The sequence below is a fragment of the Canis aureus genome, chromosome 18 (genome assembly GCF_053574225.1).
Source record: "Canis aureus isolate CA01 chromosome 18, VMU_Caureus_v.1.0, whole genome shotgun sequence".
NCBI classification, from domain to species: domain Eukaryota; kingdom Metazoa; phylum Chordata; class Mammalia; order Carnivora; family Canidae; genus Canis; species Canis aureus.
The window spans coordinates 57,972,773-57,994,371 of record NC_135628.1 but is presented as its reverse complement, the minus strand read 5'-3'; the positions used below and the strand labels follow the sequence as shown (position 1 = coordinate 57,994,371).

The 21,599-nt window shown below is 42.7% G+C and overlaps 1 protein-coding gene and 2 long non-coding RNA genes across 9 annotated transcripts in view; 1 reads left to right on the top strand and 2 right to left on the bottom strand.

Moving 5' to 3' along the window:
• LOC144289137 (uncharacterized) overlaps window positions 1-10,956 on the bottom strand; it is a 31,396-nt gene extending 20,440 nt beyond the window's left edge. The window contains exon 1 of one of the 2 annotated variants that reach the window (XR_013357170.1): window positions 6,719-10,956. This is a non-coding gene — a long non-coding RNA (uncharacterized LOC144289137). The remainder of the gene's footprint in view (window positions 1-6,718) is intronic. The other variant, XR_013357172.1, reaches the window with a different exon arrangement.
• The window catches only part of SLC35B4 (solute carrier family 35 member B4), a 45,788-nt gene continuing 34,876 nt past the window's right edge, over window positions 10,688-21,599 (top strand). For 2 of the 5 annotated variants that reach the window (XR_013357169.1, XM_077857407.1), the window contains exons 1-2: window positions 11,623-12,287; window positions 15,536-15,649. Coding sequence is in view for 4 of the 5 variants with exons in the window: in XM_077857407.1 (XP_077713533.1) it covers window positions 12,163-12,287; window positions 15,536-15,649 (239 nt within the window). In the remaining variant the exon portion in view is untranslated. Of the gene's footprint in view, window positions 10,993-11,238; window positions 11,573-11,622; window positions 12,288-15,535; window positions 15,650-21,599 lie in introns of those variants that run through there. The other 3 variants (XM_077857405.1, XM_077857406.1, XM_077857404.1) reach the window with 3 other exon arrangements.
• LOC144289139 (uncharacterized) lies at window positions 13,494-19,748 on the bottom strand. 2 transcript variants are annotated; one of them, XR_013357175.1, is made up of 5 exons: window positions 19,596-19,748; window positions 17,165-18,074; window positions 15,505-15,759; window positions 15,238-15,405; window positions 13,495-13,998 (listed from the first exon to the last, which is right to left on the bottom strand). It is a non-coding gene; the product is annotated as an uncharacterized LOC144289139 (long non-coding RNA). The 2 variants fall into 2 exon arrangements; XR_013357174.1 differs by having other exon boundaries at window positions 13,494-13,998; window positions 15,238-15,759.

Below are 21,599 nucleotides of genomic sequence, written 5' to 3'. Positions count from 1 at the left end.
ACACACACACACACACACACAAACCTGTTGCCACATCATTGAAAACTTTGGAAAACATTGTGTGTAGGAATAAGCGCTCCTTGCGTCAGGGCAGTGGGCAGTGACACAAAACCTTCTCTGCCGTGGAGTTGCTCTGACCACTCTTCCTTGTTACTGCTTGATGAGTTATTTGTTCTTTCTGAGCCATTTGTCATGACTGAAAAAAAAGTTGGGGGATCTGAAGCATTCTAGAGGAAACTTGGTGCCAAATAGACTGCCCCATGATCTGACCCTTGTGAGGTTGTGCTACAGATGTTAGGTCGGAGCTTGAAAAGAATGATCCATTCTTCTCTGTTCTGTTAGAACTTGTTGAAATACCATTAGAGCAAAACAAAGGAGAAACCGTCTGCTCAAAGTTTTGCAGGTATAGACTGTAGTGTGCAAGGAAGCGAAGCCCTGGGAGGATGAATTCTCAGGACATGATCCATAGTGGGAAAGAGCACACCCAGATCCCACCTCGGCCAATGAGCTCAGGAGAACAGTGTTCAACGTCTCTGAACTTCGGTTTTCTTATCTGTGTCTGTAAAACGTGAAGAAAATGATATGCTTCTCTCATCGGGGTGTAACACAGGAGATAGTGTAATGCAAAACATCTGGCAAAATGCCTAGTGCAGAGCTGCTGTTCAATACTTATCAATTATCTGAAAGATAATTGCCATATGACAAAGTAATTTATTCATTTGGTAGGTGTATATATTGAGTCAAGCTATGTGCCAGGCACTCTTCTAGTTGCTGGACGAACATACAAAACCCTTAGTTTTCTGGAGTCTACTGCCTAGTGGAAGGCACAGAGATTAAAAGTGAATATATAAAAAGATAGCTAATACCATATTAGGGAATAGTAACATAAAGAAAATAAAGCAGTGGGAGTGAATGGGTGACGGGCACTGGGGGTTATTCTGTATGTTAGTAAATTGAACACCAATAAAAAATAAAAAAAATAAAAATAAATAAAAAAAAACAAAAAAAAAGAAAATAAAGCAGGCTACATTCAGGAAGAATGTCAGAGGATGTTATTTCAGAAACCGTGGTCAGGAAAGGTCTCTCCAAGGAAGTAAATTAAGCACAGGTATTAACAAAATGAGGATGATTGCCACAGATAAAGCTGAGGGAAGAGTGTTCGCAGCAGAAGGAATAGCAAGTGCAAAGGCCCTGGGGCAGGAATGTGCTCTGCATATCGCAGGAACAGCAAGGAACTCAGTGTGGCCCAGAGAGCAAATTCTCAGGGAAGAGCAGTGGATGAGTGGAGGAGAGATACCAAGGGCTGGTCATAGGCTGGGGTGTTTTGAGAAGTGCTAGTAGTTTCATGTGTGTTTATCTTGTCCCTATGATGAGACTGAAAATCTCTTGGGTCAGTGGAACAGAGCAGTTATGACTCTGGTCTCTCGTACCTGGGGTGTTAGCCATGCTCAGGCTTTTTATATCGCTTTGAAAATCTCTCTTAATCTCTCTAAGCCCCAGTTTCTTCCTCCATAAAAGGAAGATAGAATGGTGCCTACCTCCCTGGATTTTTATGATGATTAAATGAGATAATTTTAGTAAAGTGCCTGGCATTAAGTGCTCCAGATGTTAGCTATTATCATTGAGGGCAGCAGGACCATTCTCTGCACTTTCCCTTTATCAATCAACAAACACATATTAAAATCTTACCTTTTGCAAGCTTTGTGATATATAATCCCGTACTCCCCACGTGTGTGTCGGGCACATAACTCGACTCTTAATTAATTTTTATAGCCTTACAAGACAGCAATACTTTCTAACCCAGCAATCAGCTGACTGATCATTCTGTGCAGAACCCAAGAATCAGGAAGAAAATAAATCTTTGAATTCCCAAAACACCCGTCAGAAACGATTATGCACTAAAGCTGTAAACTTGAACCACGGCGAGCTCTTCATTCCTTCCGTGCTTTTAAACCCAATCACATGCTCAATCGGCCAGGTTTTCTCAGGTCACAGAGGGTTGAAAGGGACGGTGGCCAAAGGCCAAGATGCTGAATGTCCAGAGAGCCAAGAGCACAAAAGAAGACTAAAATCAGAGCTTTAAAAAAGCAGAGAGAATTCCAACTATTCATGCACTCCGTTATTTATTCAATACTCATTCACCTGACTGATATTTATGAGGGACTCTTGCCAGCGAGGCACTGTTGTTGAGAGCTGTGCACACAAAAGTACCAAGAACATCATCCTTGCCCTCACAGGGCTTCTTTCAGCAAGGGATCTGACTCAAGAGCATGCTGAGTGCTAGGCTAGGGTCAGTACTGGAGAGCAGAGGGAGCTGGAGAAGCACCGATCGGTCTGGGGCCACCAGAGACCATTTCCTGGAGGAAATATGGGGCCATTGATATCAGGGCACTCAGGCTGTGGTTCATTCAGTGACTCAGTGAGAATCATCATGCTACAGTCATGGGTGCTCAAAACCATGATGCTGAATGCACAAGATAAAGACAACCAATGTTCACTGTGCTACACTTGATAAGGTGGGGAATTATACAAAGACGTCCATTCGAAATTATTTTAGTACAAGTTTCAGCTCACTTTCAGTTCTGAAGTTCACATTACCTGGAAATTTTGGCTTAATTTCTAGGTTGGACTCTTGCCCTTGTGGCACTAACATTTTTTTCCCAGTGAGAGTCAATCTATGAGGAATTATTGTTAGTCTGTAGTTTTCAGACAATGTATGAGGTATACTGTGTAATATTTTGTATTATACCTAAGTATTAAATTAAATATCTGTTTTGGTCTTTTTTTTTTTTTTAAGTATCTGGTTATAGGGAGAGGATTTAGGAAGAAGCATTCTTCACTATAGGAGTCCTATGAAAGCTTGGTACTACCCAGCTTGGTACTTGGTACACTTTTGAATCTAGAACACAAGTAAGTCTGTTAACTTGACTATGACTCGTAACTAAGTAATGGCCAGTTGTCCACCTGTTTGGTTTACTCGGAAATACATGCCATTGATATTCAATGCAATGCTATTTGTTAGAGTAAAAGATTGAGAATAATCTAAAACTCCAATAACAGAGCACTGGTTAAATAAAAGATGGCAAATCCATAAATGGAATGTTATGCAATCATTAAAAAAGAATAAGATTATGCTATATGGAACATTCTCCAAGATACATGTTAAGGGAAAAAAATCATCTAATCTTTTTTCATTTATTTATTTTTTTTTAAAGATTTTTATTTATTTATTCATGAGAGGCACAGAGAGAGAGAGGCAGAGACACAAGGCAGAGGAAGAAGCAGGCTCCATGCAGGGAGCCTGACATGGGACTCCATCCTGGGTCTCCAGGATTAGGCCCTGGGCTGAAGGTGGCGCTAAACTGCTGAGCCACCTGGGCTGCCTGCATGTAATCTTTTTTTTTTTTTTTTTAAAGATTTTATTTATTTACTCATGAGACACACACACACACAGAGAGAGAGAGAGAGAGAGAGAGAGAGGCAGAAACACAGGCAGAGGGAGAAGCAAGCAGGCTCCATGCAGGGAGCCCAACACGGGACTCGATCCCGGGTCTCCAGGATCACGCCCTGGACTGAAGGCGGCGCTAAACCGCTGAGCCACCCGGGCTGCCCTCTAATCTTTTTAAAAAATAAAACCTATTTTGTAATGAATGGGAGGATGCGCAAAACATTAGTGACAATGGGAGTCTCAAAGTAGGGGTGCTGGGTGACCAGAGTTTAGGAGAGGAAGGAAAATCACGTTACACTGGTAAATTTTTATGTATTACAAATTAAAAAGCAAATTGCAAACAAAATTTTAAAGGAAGAAAAAGCAAAAAGTATCACCAATTCCAGAGGGAACATGTTGGGTGTAAGATGGTGTTACACACTGAGAAGGTGTCAAGCGAGGGCTGTCCTGGCGCTGTCATTTGGGGTAGAATCAGTGATCATAAGTCAGCAGTCTGCAGAGAGAATCTGTCTCCAAGATGGGTGAGCTCCATGCTTTAAAAATGTGGATTCAAAGGACTGAGCACACATTTCTCCAAATAAGATGCTCAAGTGTTCAATAAGCACATGAAATGGTGCCAAACATCACTAATCATCAGGGAAATGCAAATCAGAATCACAATGAGATACTATATTCCATCGATTAGGATTGCTGCTATCAGACAAATAGGCAAAACCCCAGAAAATAACAAGAGTTGGGGAGACATATGGAGAAAAGGAACGCTTGTGTCCTTTCCTGGAATTATAAAATGGTATGGTTGCTGTGGAAATAGTATGATAGTCTTCAAAAAAACGAAATACAGAATTACCATGGTCCAGTGCAACAATCTAGCAGTTCCACTTCTGGGTATGTATCCAAAACAATTAAAAACAGAGTTTCAAAGAAATGCTTGTACACCCATGTCCATGATAGCATGATTCCCAATAGCTAGAAGGGGAGAGCAACCTGAATGTCCATCAAAGGATAAATGGATAAACAAAATGTGGTAAATACACACACTGGAGTATTATCCAGTCATTAAAAGGGAGGAAATTCTGACATATACCGCAACAGGAATGAACCTGGAGGACATTACGCTAAGTGAAAAAAGCCAGTCACAAAAAGACAAATACTGTGTGATTCTACTTAACGGAAGTACCTAGACTAGTCAAATTTATAGAGCCAAAAAAAGTAGGATGGTTGCTAAGGGCTGGGGGGAGAGAAGACGAGAGACATTCAGTGGGAACTGAGTTTCCATTTTGCAAGATGAAAAGAGCTCTGGGGATGGACAGTGGTAATGGTTGTACAATCATGAAAGTGTATTTAATACCACTAAACTGTACACTTAAAAGGATTAAGATGATGGATTTTATGTTATATGTACATTAAATAATTATAAAAAAAATTTAATGTGAATTTGGATGTATCCAGACAGACCTCCCAATTCTTCAACCAAATTCATATGTTTTGTAGCCAGACTCACACATTTGCGTGAAAAATGAGTTTTGCACATTTACCTCACCTCCCTGGCCCCACATGCATCTAAGTTTGTGAGCCTTAGGAAATGTATTTAACCTTCTTAGATGTGTGGAAGCGTCTGGAAGCTGAAATCATCAGACTCTGTGATGTACTGCATTCACCCCCTGCAACAGATCGAAGATGTTTTGGTACATGGGTTAGTGACAGCTTCACATGCACTTTAGTACCTCAGCTGGGCAAAAGGTGACAGAACCAGTGCAGGGAAATTGAAATGAAATGATCCCATGGGTTTGGGTTTGTTTTTTGTTTTTGTTTTTGTTTTTGTTTTTTTCCTCCTTAAAATCTTATCAATCATTCCGGGTTAGGCGGGGAGAGGGGGAAGCCTGGTATGTAACTTTGAGACATGTCACACCATGTAGAAAACCTGGTTCTCTGCTATCATTTTTAGGACAAGTGGTATAACAGTGTCTTTTCCTCATGGTTAGATTTTCCACCTCAACTCAACAATACAATTTAACAAAATATCAACTTAAACAGGAATGAAGGAGGAAACTGTAAGGTACATAGATCAAGTGGACAAGATTTCTGCAATTCAGGAGCCGGCCCACAGCCCCAGGCACGAAGGACTGGCACTGAGTGGCACTTAGGGACTTCAGATGATGATTCTTACTTATTTCTTCCATGGCAGGTAGCACTTTCAACCCCTTTCTTGTTTGTGTATAAGAGATCCCTAAAAAGGAGCTGGTTTTACTAAAGATTCCTCTTTTTCTCTTTTTCCCTCCCTCTGCTTGTCCCTCCATCCCTCCATTCCTTTTTTCTTTCCTTCTACCTTGCTGCCATAACCATCACTTACCAAACGTCTGCTATAAGCCAGACATATCTAAAAGTAGAAGATACTGTGGCTTCTAAGACAAAGTCCTAGACCTTTTCCCACTAACATCCTGGTCAGGAAGATTGCCTTCCTAGCCCAAACTCTAAAACTCTATGTGTCTGAAGGTAGTGCGCTGGGAAAAAAAAAAAAAAAAATCTGTCCTTGAATAATGTCCTTGAAGAAGCTAGAGTGCATAAATCCATCAATACGCTGGGGCGTTGCTTGAACCTGACCTCTGAAACAAGCAACAGAAATATTTTGACTTTATAAATAATGCCTTTAGTATATTTATAGTGTGTCTTTCCAGGACACAGCTCCAAGAACCTCAAGATTTATGTGATATATAGAGAGGAAAATCATCCTTGTGTGATACATATGGAAAATAGGTTTTAAAAAAAAAATCAAGTGACAAACCTCTGTAGGATAATCAACTTGAGGACACTTGTCAACCAGTATCCCACAGGAGTCATCTTACTTAATTTTTTTGTCAACAACGTGGTTAAGTGGATCTTATAAATGATTCAAAATATGTCTGAGTGGCTGGAACTAGAAGCAAAAATGGTTTTTCAAACAACCTTGACAGCGATTCCTGTTGACAAACAAGGGGGAAGAGATGATGAACGTTCCCAAAGTGATAGGTCCTTCTTCACAAGGGAAGGGGGTTGTGCGAAGGTTTAGCACATTGAGCCCAGCTGCTGTCTAAGAAATTCTGTTCATTCAAAGATGCCAGAATTTTGAACTCAGAGAAGAAAAGAAGAAAACGTCTGGGAGATGAAGCCTTGCCTATACTGCATAACTTTGGTTTTACAATCAAACGATTGAAAGATTGAAGTTGAAATGACAACCCCCCCCCCAAAAAAAAAAAAACAGGTTGTCCCAGTTGTTGATTTACAGCTTCTCACCTCCAAATTCACTCTTCACAGTTTTGCATGTGGTGCTGGTGCGCTGGATCCTGTGGACATCTGTCCTCTGCCAGGTGACCCAGTGAGGAGCTTTGTCACAGGATGTGCTGCAAGAGCAGTGTTGTGAGGACGCAGAATTCAGCAGTACCTTTGCAGGAGTCTACTAGAGAGTCCTGTTCCAGAGCCAGATCTGGCTTCCTAGGAAGTACCATGTCCCCAAGCAGCTTCCTGATGAGTTGGCCAGTGACCCAGCTGGACTCCAGAGGGTGGCTCACAGTGAGTTTGATTGGCAGCTCACAGAACTCTGCTAGCCAGGTGGCCATAACCACACCCTTTTCAGTAAGGCCCAGATCTCAGTTTGGCCTTCAAGAAGGCCGTCTTCCAAATTTGTTCCTTCCTTGGGTTGTCTGCCTCAGTCTTAGGTGGGAGCTGCTCCTCGTATCTGCTATATGTACAATCTTGGGAGTTCCTTAACTCCTTAGAGTCATGACTTCTCTGTTACTAGTTAGTAATTCTTGAGATCAAACTTTCCCTGTTCACGACTGTGTGATTTCTGTTTCCTGACTAAGGCCTTGATTAATATACTCACATCCAACAGAATCGCGTGCTTAATAGCTCACCAGAAGCTAAGTGGGGCAGATTCCATAGTAGTGCTATTCGTAATAGCCAGACTGTCCATTCCCAAAAGGAGAGAAATAATTTGTGGTATATTCATGGCAAGGAATGCTGGAGAGCAATGAGAGTAAATGAACTACAAATACATGCAACAACACAGACAAACAGAAACAGAATATTGAATGAAAGAAACAGAAACAAAAGAAAATATGCTGTATGATTCCATTTATGTGAAGTCCCAAAACAGGCAAAACAAATTCTGGTGCTGGAAAGGAAGAAAAGTGGTTATTCCTGGAGGGGATTAGTGATTGGGAGGGGGAATAAGGAAATTCTGGAATGTTTCTTGGCCAGGGTATTGGTTATGTATATCATTGTTTATGCAAATGAATTGAGCAGTGCATTTTTTGTGTTTATACTTTTGATGTTTAAAAATGAGTCATGACTGAAAATATGTACTATGTAATAAAAATAATTAATAAAAATATATACATATTTATTGAATGTACAAGTTATTAATTATCTGACTCAAGTAGTAAAGCAAAGCTCATTCAAGACAACAAAAAAATATATGTACATAGTACAATATCAGTCATTGTATATGATACTGAGGATCAAGGGATGAATCCAATATTCTTGGTTCTGTCTGCAAAGGAGCATGGTCTACAGGGGAGACCGACTTGAAAGTGACAACTACAACACAACAGGTTTCATGGATTCGTTCAGGAATGGATGAAGCGCTGCAGAGGGAGGAGGGAGCCGGGAATGGTAGACTGTAAAGCTACACACAGAAAGATGGTATCTGAGAGGGGACTGTCCCTCCACATGGTGCAGAAGTATGTGCTTGCTCCACTGTCCTCCACTGCTGTGAAGGGATGAGTAGAAGATGACCAGGGAGAAAGGGGGTATTCTGAGCAGAGAGGACATGTGCAGAGATGTGAATTTTGAAAGTCACCATAAACTCAGAAAGCAGAGAGTGTTTAATGTGGTAAGAGTCTGGATAGATAGCACTGGGAAGGATAGTAGCAGATGAAACTACAGAGATCAACTGTGACTTAATTGTGACATGCTTGTCTACCTTCTGCAAGTGTGGTTTTTACACAAGGAGCCAAGAAGTGCCGTATAGCTAGTCTTCAAAGATGCCCTCCTGGCCCGCACCCAACCGATGCCTTGGTTAGACCTCTTCCACAGTGAATCTGGGTTGGCCAATGGAACCAATAGATTTTGGTGCAAGTGACACTATGTGACTTCTGAGGCCACTGCAGCTTCTGCCTTTGTTTCTTGGAAAACTCATTCGAGGGATGACAGTTGTCATATAAGAAGTCCAGCAATCCTGAGACTACAGCATTGAGAGGAAGCACAGCCTAAGAGAGACCATGGGGAAAAGGCTGTTCCTCAGCCCAGCTTTCAGGGGACTCCAAACTCTGGTGACATCTGACAACCACTACATCAGAAAACCTCAGAAAACCCCAATGGAGCTGTGTGTTGAGCATGTATAATATAAAGAACTGCAGGAAAGAATTTTTTTTATTTGGCTCTACACTATATTTTGAATCACTACACTTCAGTGTGGTCTATTACACAGAACTAAACAACTAGAAAAGACATTTTAGCATAGCAGTGCGACACAGAGAGTTTTGAGTTTGTTTTTTGGAAACACAGTCTGGAGACAGCATGAAGGGTGGGCTGAAGAAGGCAGAGGTTGAAGGCACCAAGACATGTTTAAAGGCTTCTGCAAGAGGATAAGTGGATTGAGAGGCTGGAATCTAGAAGTATCTGTGAGGCATACTTGACAGGATGTAGAGATCAAATAAATGTGTGGTGGGAAGGAGAGGAAGACTGTGAAAATCTTTCAGGTTTCTGCCCAAAGAGAATAGGTGGATAGATAATGTCCTTAGTAGAAATAAGGGCCTATTGGGACACGTGGGTGACTAAGTCAGTTAAGTATCTGCCTTCAGCTCATCATGATCCCAGGGTCCTGCTTCTCCTCCTCCTCCCGCCCCCTCCCCTCTCCCTGCTTGTGCTCTCTCTCTCTCTCTCAAATAAAGCAATGAAATCTTTTTAGAAAAAGAAATAAAGGCCTATATGGAAGGGTAGATGAGCTGTGTATATACTTAAGCTGAAGGGTTTACAAGGACATATTGCTGAAGAAGTCAAATAAGCAGTTGGAAAGTTTAAGGCACACAGGAAATTGGGGCTGTACCTGCCCATATATACACACATGGGCTCTGAGTTACATATAACGATGGTTAAAGTTATGGAAATGAGATCACCTACAGAAAGTGTTTCGGGCAGGAAGAGGAGGGACAAATAATTGGACTTTGGTAGGCTTGGGGCAGAGGAGGAAAAGCCCGCAAACAAAACTGAAAAAAAAAAATAGAGAAATAGAAAGAGAAGCAGGAGACTTGTGTCTTATAGGCAAACGGACAAGAGAGTGTCAAGAGGATGGAGCTTTCATCGTCAAAAGCCACTGCAAGATCACGTAAGGCGAGGATGTGGTATATGGTTTTGACAATTAAGAGGTCATCAAGAGTCAGCCTTTCATCAGAGTAAAAAGCAAAGACTATGAACTTAGATCACTCTTTAAAGATACCTGGTGGCCACTGAGGGATCCCTTGATGGGATGAGCCCTGGGTGTCATACTATACGTCGGCAAATCGAATTTAAATTAAAAATGTAAAAAAAAAAAAAAAAAAAAAAAAGATGCCTGGTGGCGAAATGAAAAACAAAGATAAGTTCGTCTGGGCAGGACACAAGCGGCGGGGAAGGGGGCCTCGGGGCAGGCTGGCCGCACGAGTCCCTGGCTCAACAGGAGGGCCGAAACCGGTCCCGGAGTCGCGGGTCTCCAGGCCTGCGTCTGCTCCTCCAGACGTGGTCCACGGACCAGGAGCGGGGGCGTCACCCGGGAACACACGCCGCGGTGCTTAGTGAATCACAGGCTGCAGTTAGGCCAGGCCCAGGCAAGCGGGCAAGACAGGCATTACCGTTCCCGTCTCCACCTAGGGCGGGACTCGGCTCGAGGAAGTCGCCCGACGCGGCGGAGCTGAGTAGCGGCCGAGCCGAGACTCTATCCCCGAGTCTCAAGTTCTTTCCAAGACGTAGACAAGCAAGTTCACAGGCTCCATGTCTACTCCCGCTCTTGTCAGGCGAACTGCTTCGGAGGATAGCAGCGGCGACTGCGCAGCACGACCCTCTCCGAGCCTCCAGCGGCCTCTCCGCTCCGGAACTTCACTTCCCAGCAAGCCCAGCGGCCTCCTGCCGCGCGAGGCACGACGGGCACCCCGTCCGGCTCTCGTCTCTGGCGGAAGAACCTTGAGGCGGGACCCGACGTGGCCGGACGCAAGGGCGCGCGGCGCCCTGGGACATGTAGTCTGGCCCCGGCCGGGACGCCCCCGCGGATGAATGGGGCCCAGGCGGACTGCGAACTACAGCGCCTCGGCCGGCTGCGTTGGTGGCCGCCGCGGGGGAAAGGGAGCCGGCGGCGGCGGCGGCGGCCCGGCGGGGATGCTCCGTGCGGCGGGGGACGCGGCGGCGCGGCTTGCTGGGGTGGCGGTCTAGGCGGGCGCCTCCTCCCGCGCTCCGGCCATGCGCCCGGCCCTCGCGGTGGGCCTGGTGTTCGCAGGCTGCTGCAGCAATGTCGTCTTCCTGGAGCTCCTGGCCCGGTGAGTGACCGGCGCGGGGCGGGGCGGGGCGCGGCCGCTGGGGACCCGGCATCCCCGGAGGGCGACGCGGGCGTCCGCCGCCCTCGCCGCCCTCGCCGCCCTCGCCGCATTGAAGCCTGCAGAGGGTTCCCTGGGCCGGGCCCCCGTCGGCCGGGTCGGCCGGGTCGGCCGGGTGGGCCGGGTGGGCCGGGGGCTCGTGGCAGCAGCACCCAGCGTTCCTGCGGCTCTTGCCTGCATCGCGTTCCTGCCGCATCCGGGCTTGAGCAGAGGATGTGGTACTCGCCGAGGACAAGGTTTCATTCAGGTGGCCGCCAAGGCATCTGTGCTGTTGGCCTTGAGATGGACTTGACCCAGGCGTACCTCCCGCCGACGGACGGCGTGGGACGGATTCTCAGTCCAGTGCGGAGCCTGGCCCCTTGACCGAGACCGGAACTCGGCCTTCCGACGGCACAGCCCCTAGGTTGAGAAGCGTGCGTTTCGAGGTGTCGCTGTATGACTTCGGGCTGGTCGGGACACTTCCCCAGAGGGCAGCGAGGTTGGCTTCACAGAGGCGGCACTCAATGCAGAGTAGCGTGCAGAGGTCAGCCCACTGAGAGACGACAGGCGGACCAGCACAGGCTCGGACCCAAACTGCCAAGTCTTGGCTTGGGCATCCTTTTCATTTAGCTGCTCTGGGCTGAGGAGTAAACTGTCCGTGGGGTCATCTAGTGCCCTGTGTCATAAGGTTATGTATATATGTTTATAACACGGTATGACATTCCAGGGCCTTCATAGGATTTCTGCCCAATGTTTCAAGCTGTGTAAGAGCGTAAGATTTCAGGCTTATCAGAACAATCTTGTGTACCAAACAGGCCAGGAGTTACAGTCTCTTTACTGAAAGTGAAACAGGTCCCAAGAAGTTAGGTGAGGTGGCAGGGCTAGTCCGGCACCTTTTGCAACCTCCTTGTTATTTTTGAACGTAAGCCGCCCGCAGAATTTTGGTCAGCTCCTCACGTGCAGCCCGCTAGAACTGTGTTTTGCCTTCCGTTACCATCGATTAGTCATTCTGAAGCAATCAGTTTGCTCAGGGTGTGGGTTAATTTTTGCTCTTACAGAGCTTGAAATCTTATGCAGAAAGTGTTGATGAAGATCCGTCACTTATTTTGGGAGTAGGTGGAGAGAGGTTTAAAAATGGAAGGAAAAAAAAAAAAAAGCATCCCGTTGTCAGTCTGGTACACTTCAAAGGAAGATCACTTTGGAAATGGATTTAAAAATATTAGAAAAGTGGTACGATTGGGGCAGCCATGGAAATGGAGGTCAGAGAATAATGTTATATTATATCAGATAATAATGTTATATTATAAATATATATAAATATAATACTTGCGTTGAATATGCCATTAAATTAAATCATGCCAAAGGCTATATAACATCATCATATGCTAGCACCTGAAAGCTCTCCTTACCAAGTGGGGCTCTTGGCTAAATTAGTTGAAAGGTGCAGGTGGTGGCTCCAGCCTCACAGGGTTTTGAAGGATTCCATAAAATCCAGGCGCAAAGCACCTGAAGCACATTGACTTCCTCTTCTAACAACTTCTGTTTCAGTACGGGTAAACCTTGTATTAACGAGCTACTCCTGAAAAGTCGTGATAAATCTAACGTTATGGAATGTTTTGGTGAAATATAGCAGCTTCTATGTAGAACAGTTGGAAGAATTTATAAATAAATCCTCCTTTTTTTTTTTTTTTTGTAAATCTAGCTTTTTGCATACAGCAATGGGTTTTCATAAAGTGATGGAGGGATGCATTTATTAATTTAGTGACTGGTGTACACCAGACTGAATAGCAGCTTTTTCCTGATTTGCTTGGGCAACTCACAACGTACCTTGTTAAAAGATCAATAAAATAAGAGCGGGTTGGACCAGATGGTCTTTAAGGTTCTTTGTAGATTTGGCCTCCTCATAAATTTTGACTTTATCATGGGACATTACAGTGGAAAGCTCGTAAATTTTTGTAGGGCAGGAACTGTGCTCTCATATGGCTTCCTTGGAACCATTATGTGCCCTAATAAGTGCCAACTAGAACGCTAAATATAAATGGAAATGGTAGAGTGACTTGTAGGGAGAAGGAAACATTTTTATCCATTTCCCCCAAATTGGAAAACAGATTTAGGTTTTTCTTTCTGATTTTTATATCTGTAATTGGGACCTATAATAAAAAGCACCACCCAGCCATACAGAACAGACATGAAGTCATGAATGGATTCCTTGATGTCCTTCCTGAAAGAGCTTGGAAACAAGATGCGCACACACCAGCTAACTAGCTAGCCAAGGTAGTGTGTGTCTTACGTCAGGAAAGCAATCTGAAACATTTTCTTTTTCCTATTTTATTTCACAATCAAGTGTATAATGTTGACTCAAGGAAGTTTCCTAAATCTGGAGAACTACAGAAGGCATAAACTTCTTCAAATTTGCTTGTCTTTCAAGTAAAAATTTGAATTGTTGACAAAGAGAATTCAAAGTAAAAGAAACTTTGCAGTTGATTATAATTGTTAAGAAGTTAAAGTTCAAGGAAACAAGTGATTTAGAGAAAAGGACCCACAAGCTTTTATACTGAAGTTTTAAAATGAATTACTCAAGTTAAAACAAATAGTTCCATTGGTAGCCATACAACAGCGTGTTCCCCAAAAGAGCTCTCTAAAATGACTTTAAAAAAAAATTTAATTATGTGAGTACATTAGGGATATTTTTAAATCCTATGGGAATAGACAAAGTAGAATAGGGTTGTCAAGGGAGGAGGGAGGAGGCAATGGAGAGGGACCCGGATGGGTATGGGATTTCTTTGGGGGATACCCTAAAATGGTAAGCTGCACAACTCTGAAAATACTAAAAACCACTGAATTGTAAACAGTTATATAAGGGAGCCTGCAGACATCACTTATTTGCCCTGTAGCTCTGGGAGACTTACCTGAGTCAGTGCCATGTGACCCTCAGTGTCTTTAGCAGTGCAATGGGCATAATAACTACCTCTGTAAAAATACAAATAAAGATAAAATTAAAAATTATTATGCGTTTTAAAAAATTCTGTGAGAAATACACTTGTAAAGTGAATCATTTTTAGAAATAAATGGTTTCTTTTTATCTTTCACACAATACTAATATTTGAAGTCATATTTCCTTAAAGTGAGGCACCCTTATATTCATTCAGCCGCTTGAGTGGCCGGATACTGCGCCCAAAATGTGGGGCACGAAGATGAATTGGACGTGGTCGGTCCCCTGACCTTCCCTGTGTCGCCCCAGGTTCTTACTGTTTCATACCCCATGTTTATCGCCCTCATTATGTTGTCATCTCCTTAAGGGTTCAGGGATCATCGGTCACCACAGTGGGAGCTCCCTAGCACCTAACTTTACACTTGGTAGGTTCTCCATAATTGTTCTTCAGTTGAATTGCCTTAATCTATTGGTAAAGAGAAACTGGGTGGGAAGCAAAGAAGCTTGTTGAACCGCATTTGGGCTAAGCCTTGTGATTGGCACTTGACATTTTCTCATTGAATCCTCACTCCAGAATTAAAAATGTATCACCTTTTTATAGGTGAGAAAAAAAGGTCAAGATAAATGTCTTTAAAAGGGTTACTATACTTTAATTGAAGACCTTCCAGTGTGCAAGATCCTGATGTTCTAGTCTTTACCTTTTTTCCCCCTCCGTGGCACACTATCGAGTACTTTCCAGGGACTGGCTTATTTACTCTGCAAGAAACCATCGAGACAAGCACTAATACTGTTCTCATTTTAAAGATAAGTAAACAGGATATAGATAGGGTAATTAACTTCCACTCTCACACTTCCATTCTAGAAAACTGGATCCTGCCTGCCATTGTGTAATTTTAACCACCGTGGTTATTATTATTGCTCCTTATCTCGACTTACCCCTGTCAAAGACCTTTGTCTCTAGACACTTTTTTCCTAATCACCCTTCCACAGATACATTTTATATTCTTTCATGTGCTTGATACTTAGAAATACAGCATGCATCTCCCCACCCCAAGAATCAGTTGTTGCCCTCATGGGAACCTTATCTAAGTGATGTTCCAGTCACCAACAATGGGTCCATGTCTTCTATTGACAGTAGTTTTGGTGGCTCTGGGGCAGGAGGCTATGTGAACATTCCAGGAGACCTGAGCATATTGTTGTGCTTGGGCTTTGCTGCTGAAGCTGACTAGTAACCTGACTGAAGCCCTGTAGATGAAGTGCATATCCCAGGTACATACCATCAACTTCCCAAGTTGACTAGAAAAGTTGTATCGTAGTTCTGACAACGAGTGTTATTGGCGTGATTCTTACTCCTGGCCTGCTACACCTAGGAAAGGGTGAAATAAGCTTGGATTCTTCTCTGTGAGCTCTGTTGATAGTCGTGTGTGATCCATGGGATATGAGATCTGAGATAAAGGTCAGTGGGTAATAGAAATCAATATTCCCTGTTACTTCAGATTCTCAGTATAACAAGTCTTGGTGCCCTTTATCTCAACTTTTTGTACCTTATTTGCCTTTTTGATATTTACTACACAGGAAGCATCCAGGATGCGGGAACATTGTGACATTTGCACAATTTTTATTTATTGCTGTGGAAGGCTTTCTCTTTGAAGCTGATTTGGGAAGGAAGCGGCCAGCGATCCCAATAAGGTATGGCACATTGAAGTCTCCTTTAGCCATTTTTTGTTTTTGTTTTTTAAGAAGTTCAGGGCTTTTCTGGTACCGAGATAAAAGGAGTATGAGACATCCTTTTATACGATCTGTGTAAAAGATATTAGTACAATAATGAAATTCAATTTCTGAATTTAATATGTTGTAAAACCCCAGGGAGCCTATTTTTAGAATAAAATTCCCACTGCAACACAATAATTATAACAGAGACAACATTGTGTATGTGTGTAATACACGGTTGGTCAAAGGCTTAGTGTGACCACAATGTTTTTTAATAGTTATGTATGCTAGCCTCATGTTGGTAAAGTTGTCAAAAGCACTAAGAGTGGTATTCTTGTTCCCTTTTAAAAATGAATGGTTTTGGGGAATAAACAAGTGGTGCTTATGCAGCCTTGTGTTACACTAAATGCCACTGAATTGTTCACTTTAAAATGGTTGATTTTATGTTATGTGCATTTCCTCTCAATTAAAAGAAAGTGAATGGCAAGCTAAGGCAAAACTGTTGATTCCAGACCTCTACCCATTAGTCTAAATTTGCATAACTGTACTCAGGGGGCCAAATAGAAAACAAGACAGTTCTTCTAATAAACAGTGTATTGAAAATTCAGCATTCTTGCTGAGAAGAACTTGAAATAAAAGTGTAATGAATCCAACTGTGAGTTTGTAGTAAGATCAGGTCACTTAATCCCTTTGATATGGATATTCCTGGTGTGACCCTATCCAAAGACTGGTGAGGGCTCATAGTGGTTGGTGTTCTTTTGCAACATTCTTGAGTAGCCTGCTACAGAAAATCTGGTTGAATTTTGTTATTAATCTTGGGCTTTTAAATTTCCCAGCGTGATGCTCAGTATTCTGAATAGGTTTTTCATTAGCTTTAATATCTGTGTAAAACTTTCTGCTTCCTAGACCAGCATTTACATCATGGTAGGAGCCTCTTTTTTTTTTTTTTTTTTAATTGCTCTATTGTTTTATTTTCAAATTTTTATTTAAATTTTAGTTAACATACAGTGCAATATTGGTTTCAGGAGTAGATTCAGTGACTCATCACTTACATGCAACACCCAGTGCTCATGACAAGTGCCCTCCTTAATGCCCATCACTCATCTAGCCCATCCTGCAATCACCTCCCTCCATCAGCCTTCGGTTTGTTCTCTATTGTTAAGAGTCTTCCTATGTTTTGCTTCCCTCTCTTCCCCCCCCCACCCTTTTCCATGTGTTCATCTGTTTTGTTTCTTAAATTCCACATATGAGTGAGATCATGTGGTATTTAGTATTCCTCCTACTGACTTATTTTACTTAGCATAATACACTCTAGCTCCATCTACGTGGTTGCAAATGGCAAGATTCCATTCTCTTGAATGGCTGAGTAATATTCCATTGCATATATTTATATTTACCACATCTTTATCCGTTCATAAGTTGATGGACATTTGGGCTCTCTCCATAGTTCAGCTATTGTTGATAATGCTGCTATGAACATTGGGGTGCATGTACCTCTGAAAATCTGTATTTTTGTATCCTTTGGGTAAATATCTTGTAGTGCAGTTACTGGATCATAGGGTAGCCATGTTTTTAAGTTTTTGAGGAATCTCCATACTGTTCTCCAGAGTAGTTGTACCAGTTTTCATTCCCATCAACAGTGCAAGAGGATTCCCTTTCTCCACATCCTCACTAACACCTGTTGTTTCTTACGTTGTTAATTTTAGCCATTCTGACAGGTGTGATGTGGTATCTCATCGTGATTTTGGTTTGTATTTCCCTGATTAAAGATATTGAGCATCTTTTCATGTGTCTGTTAGCCATCTGGATATCTTCTTTAGAAAAGTATTTATTCGTGTCTTCTGTCCATTTCTTAACTGGATTGTTTGGGTTTTTTTGTGCATTGAGTTTGATAAGTTCTTTATAGATCTTGGATACTAACCCTTTGTCAGATATGTCACTTGCAAATATCTTCTCCCATTCTATAGGTTGCCTTTTAGTTGTGTTGACTGTTTCCTTTGCTGTGCAGAAGCTTTTTATCTTGAGGAATTACCGATAGTTCATTTTTGCTTTTGTTTCCTTTGCCTCTGGTGACAAGTCTAGTAAGAAATTGCTATGGTCAAGGTCAAAGAGGTTGGCTGCTGCCTATTTTCTCCTTTATATTTTGATGGTTTCCTGTTTTACATTTAGGTCTTTCATCCACTTTAAATTTATTTTTGTGTATGGTGTAAGAAAGTGGTTCAATCTCATTCTTCTTCATGCTGCTCTCCAGTTTCCTCAACACCATTTGTTGAAGAGACTCTTTTTTTCCATTGGCTGTTCTTTCCTGCTTTTTGAGTATTAATTGACCACATAGTTGTGGGTCCATTTCTTGATTCTCTATTCTGCTCCAATGATCTATGTGTCCCTGATAGCCAAAGCAGTCCTGAAAGAGAAGAACAAAACTGAAGGCATCACGATTTCAGATTTCAAGCTATATTACAAAGCTGTGGTCATCAAGACAGTATGGCACTGGCACAGAACAGGGACACGGCTCACACACATTTTTGATTCCTCTGACCCTTTTCCCCCTCTTCCCACTGTCTCCATTCAGGTTGCCACTAGCACAATTCAGGAATCCATTCACTCTCAACCATTAACTTTTATAAGGTATCCTAGCTGGCTGGCTTCTTGCCTCCCATGCCACCCCTCCATCCCTGTGTTTTGACTTCCTACTGTTGTATTGTGACATCCCCCTCTCACAAGCACTCAGGGGTCACCAGTAGGTTCAGAGAGGAGCCCAGCTCCCTAACCTGCCCTTTGAGGCTCCCTGGGATCTTGCCCCAAAACTTCTAACTCCATGTGTGTCCCATGGTGCTGGCTATTTTATTTTCTATCTGTGAAGTTGCAGTCAAAATCTTGACATCATGGAAATGCCATTCATCCCGAGGAACAATTTCTAGGCCATTCTATGTAGGCGCAACGTGGAATACTTGGAATTCATTATTCCGTAAGGCCTTCATGAACTCTATCTCCGAATGGCATTGTTTTAAGAAAATTTGGCAAGAAACCTTGTAGTATTTTAGAAGCTGTGAAATAGCTGTTCTTGGTGTTAAAAAAAAAAAAATGTCAACTGAGTAAATTTGAAGATCTAAGTGGTTTTAGTAGATGATTCATGAATCAGGCAGTATCCATCTACCAAGAATAGAAGATTTCTACCTCAGCTAAAGAAGGGAAAGGCTCTTCAAGGCAGAGAGCATTAAAAAAAAAAAAAAAAAAAAAGAAGAAGAAAGGAATTTATTAGCAAGATATGCATTGTTTAGGTGAGGTCACCTCAAAAGGAGAGCAGAAGGGGTCTATCAGAAAATTCCTCAGTGTTGACCAGGGAATTCTACGTTGGCTGGTTAAAGGTGACATTGGGTGGGAGGAGGAATAAAGTCTTGGTTTAATGAGTTGGGTTGTTAACCTAAGTGGCACAATTTGGGGCCTGTGGTTTTCTTTTGAGCACTACCCCCTTTCAGTCAGACTCTCAGCTCCACTGAGAGATGTGATAAACATGTAAGGAAGGCCTTAGCACCACTCTCCAGTTACTGCCCTGAAGTTCTTTAAGTTTCTGTTGTTCCTTTGTGTGATATCCATAGATTGTAACCTTTTTCCTTAACCTCTGTAGTATTCACAGGTCACAACTTCAGATTACCACTCCTTAAGTTGGTTATTTTGTTCCTAGATGTTCCAGTTTTAGGGAGATCGTTTGCTTGATGGTTAGCGCCTACATGTATTTCAGGGTTGTGCAAGAATACAATGCACCAGAGAGATTATTATCATTACCATAAGTGGGATAAATCCCAGTATTTGGAGTGCACTTTAGAACCATTGTCCCCAAGACCCAGACCAATCAAAATCAAACGAGTCCAAGACTCTGTGAAGAGTCACCTTTTAAGCCCAGTGACTTGTTCTGTGATCTTACCTGAGTTTCAGCGTCCCCATGTGTCCTGTCCAGGCACACCAGGTGGTATTGGCCACAGCACAGGCACCTCCTTTGTCAGCTAATAGATAATAGCTCTTCTGTTATCTGGGAAATAGGGACCTGTCAAAAGGAGTGAATTCTGAATCATGAATGTCTTCTGGTAGACCCCCTCCCCTTTTCTTAAAAAAAAGATCTATTTATTTTAGAGGGGGCACGCAGAGGGAGAGAATCTCAAGCAGACTCCCCACTGAATGTGGAGCCTGATGTAGGGCTCATTCTCACCATCCAGAGATCATGACCTGAGCTGAAATCAAGAGTTGGGCACCCAACTGGCTGAGCCACCAGGCACCCTGATAGGCCCTTTCTAACTCAACAACGTAAATTTAGGGAAGTCGACCAATGAAGTGTCTTATTTTATCTGTGAAAAGTTAGGGGGGACACAGTTAGATTTTTTTCTATTTTGAAATAAAGGGTTGTTTAAATTTCAGAGGTTGCTGTGTTATAAGGACATTGAGACAACAAAATCTGGCAGTGAGGGGCTATTTTTGCAGAAGCAGAATGGACTTTATCCACATGTGCCACAGTCTTACAAATACAATATGAAGGCTTGGTGTTATTTTTTTGACAGTGTTTTCCATGTAATTTACACATCAAATGGCTTCATTCATTTAACAGGTCCTTTGGAATGTTTGGGTCAAAAAACTTCACTTATAATTTGGTTGAGGGGGATCCCTGGGTGGCGCAGCGGTTTGGCGCCTGCCTTTGGACCAGGGCGCGATCCTGGAGACCCGGGATCGAATCCCACGTCAGGCTCCCGGTGCACGGAGCCTGCTTCTCCCTCTGCCTGTGTCTCTGCCTCTCTCTCTCTCTCTCTGTGTGACTGTCATAAATAAATTTAAAAAAATATTAAAAAAAAAATTTGGTTGAGGAAGTTACTAAAAAAATTTTTTTTTAAAGATTTGATGTATTTAGTTGAGAGACAGCGAGAGTGCAGGGAGAGAGGGGCAGAGGAAGTGGAAGAAGCAGACTCCCCATTGAGCAGGAAGCCTATTGTGGGGCTGGATCCCAGGACCCTGGGATCATGACCTGAGCCGAAGGCAGACGCTTCACTGACTGAGCCACCCAGGAGTCCCAGTCAAAAATATTTTTTAAAAAGGTTTTAAAGTTCTTACCTAAATAGGATCACAGATTACCACAAAATCTAATACTTAAAAAGTGAAAGAGATTTTTACAGTCTTAGCCAAATGAGACCAAAAGCCTAAGAAAATCTTGTCCTTTTAATAGAGATAAAACCAAATTCTACTTTTCCACTAGCTTACTTTTGATATTAAAACTCATTTTTAGGGAACCTTGGGTGGCGCAGCGGTTTAGTGCCTGCCTTTGGCCCGGGGCGCGATCCTGGAGACCCGGGATCGAATCCCACGTCGGGCTCCCAGTGCATGGAGCCTGCTTCTCCCTCTGCCTGTGTCTCTGCCTCTCTCTCTCTCTCTCTCTGTGACTATCATAAATAAATAAAAATTAAAAAAAATAAAACTCATTTTTAAAAATAAATTTATTTTAATCGTAATCAGTTTGACCACACATGAAACTTCTTGTTTAAAGATTATCTTTCCACAAACCTGCTACTTTTTTCCCCCTCTGCATCCCAGTTTTGTTCTATGTTTTTTTCCCTTTAAACAACCAACCTCATTTTAGAACAAAATTACTTTTTTTCCCCTTAACAAAAAGTGTATTGAAAGAGGACTTTGGCTGCCTCCATTTTGACCTCAGACATTCTAGTCCGGTTCTTCTTTCCAGCTTGTCTCTTGGCTCAGGCTGAAGACCATGAGGGCAAAGCATCCTGTGATGGGAATGGAAGCTACCCCCTCGAGTAGTAGGAACTGCCCTGGGCTAGCAAGGTCCTGTCCATGACTGACCTGAAGACAATGGTTAATTTGACTTTCACTGTCTATGTGTACATATCGTGTACCTTTGCTCCACATTTTCTTAAATATAAACCTGGAA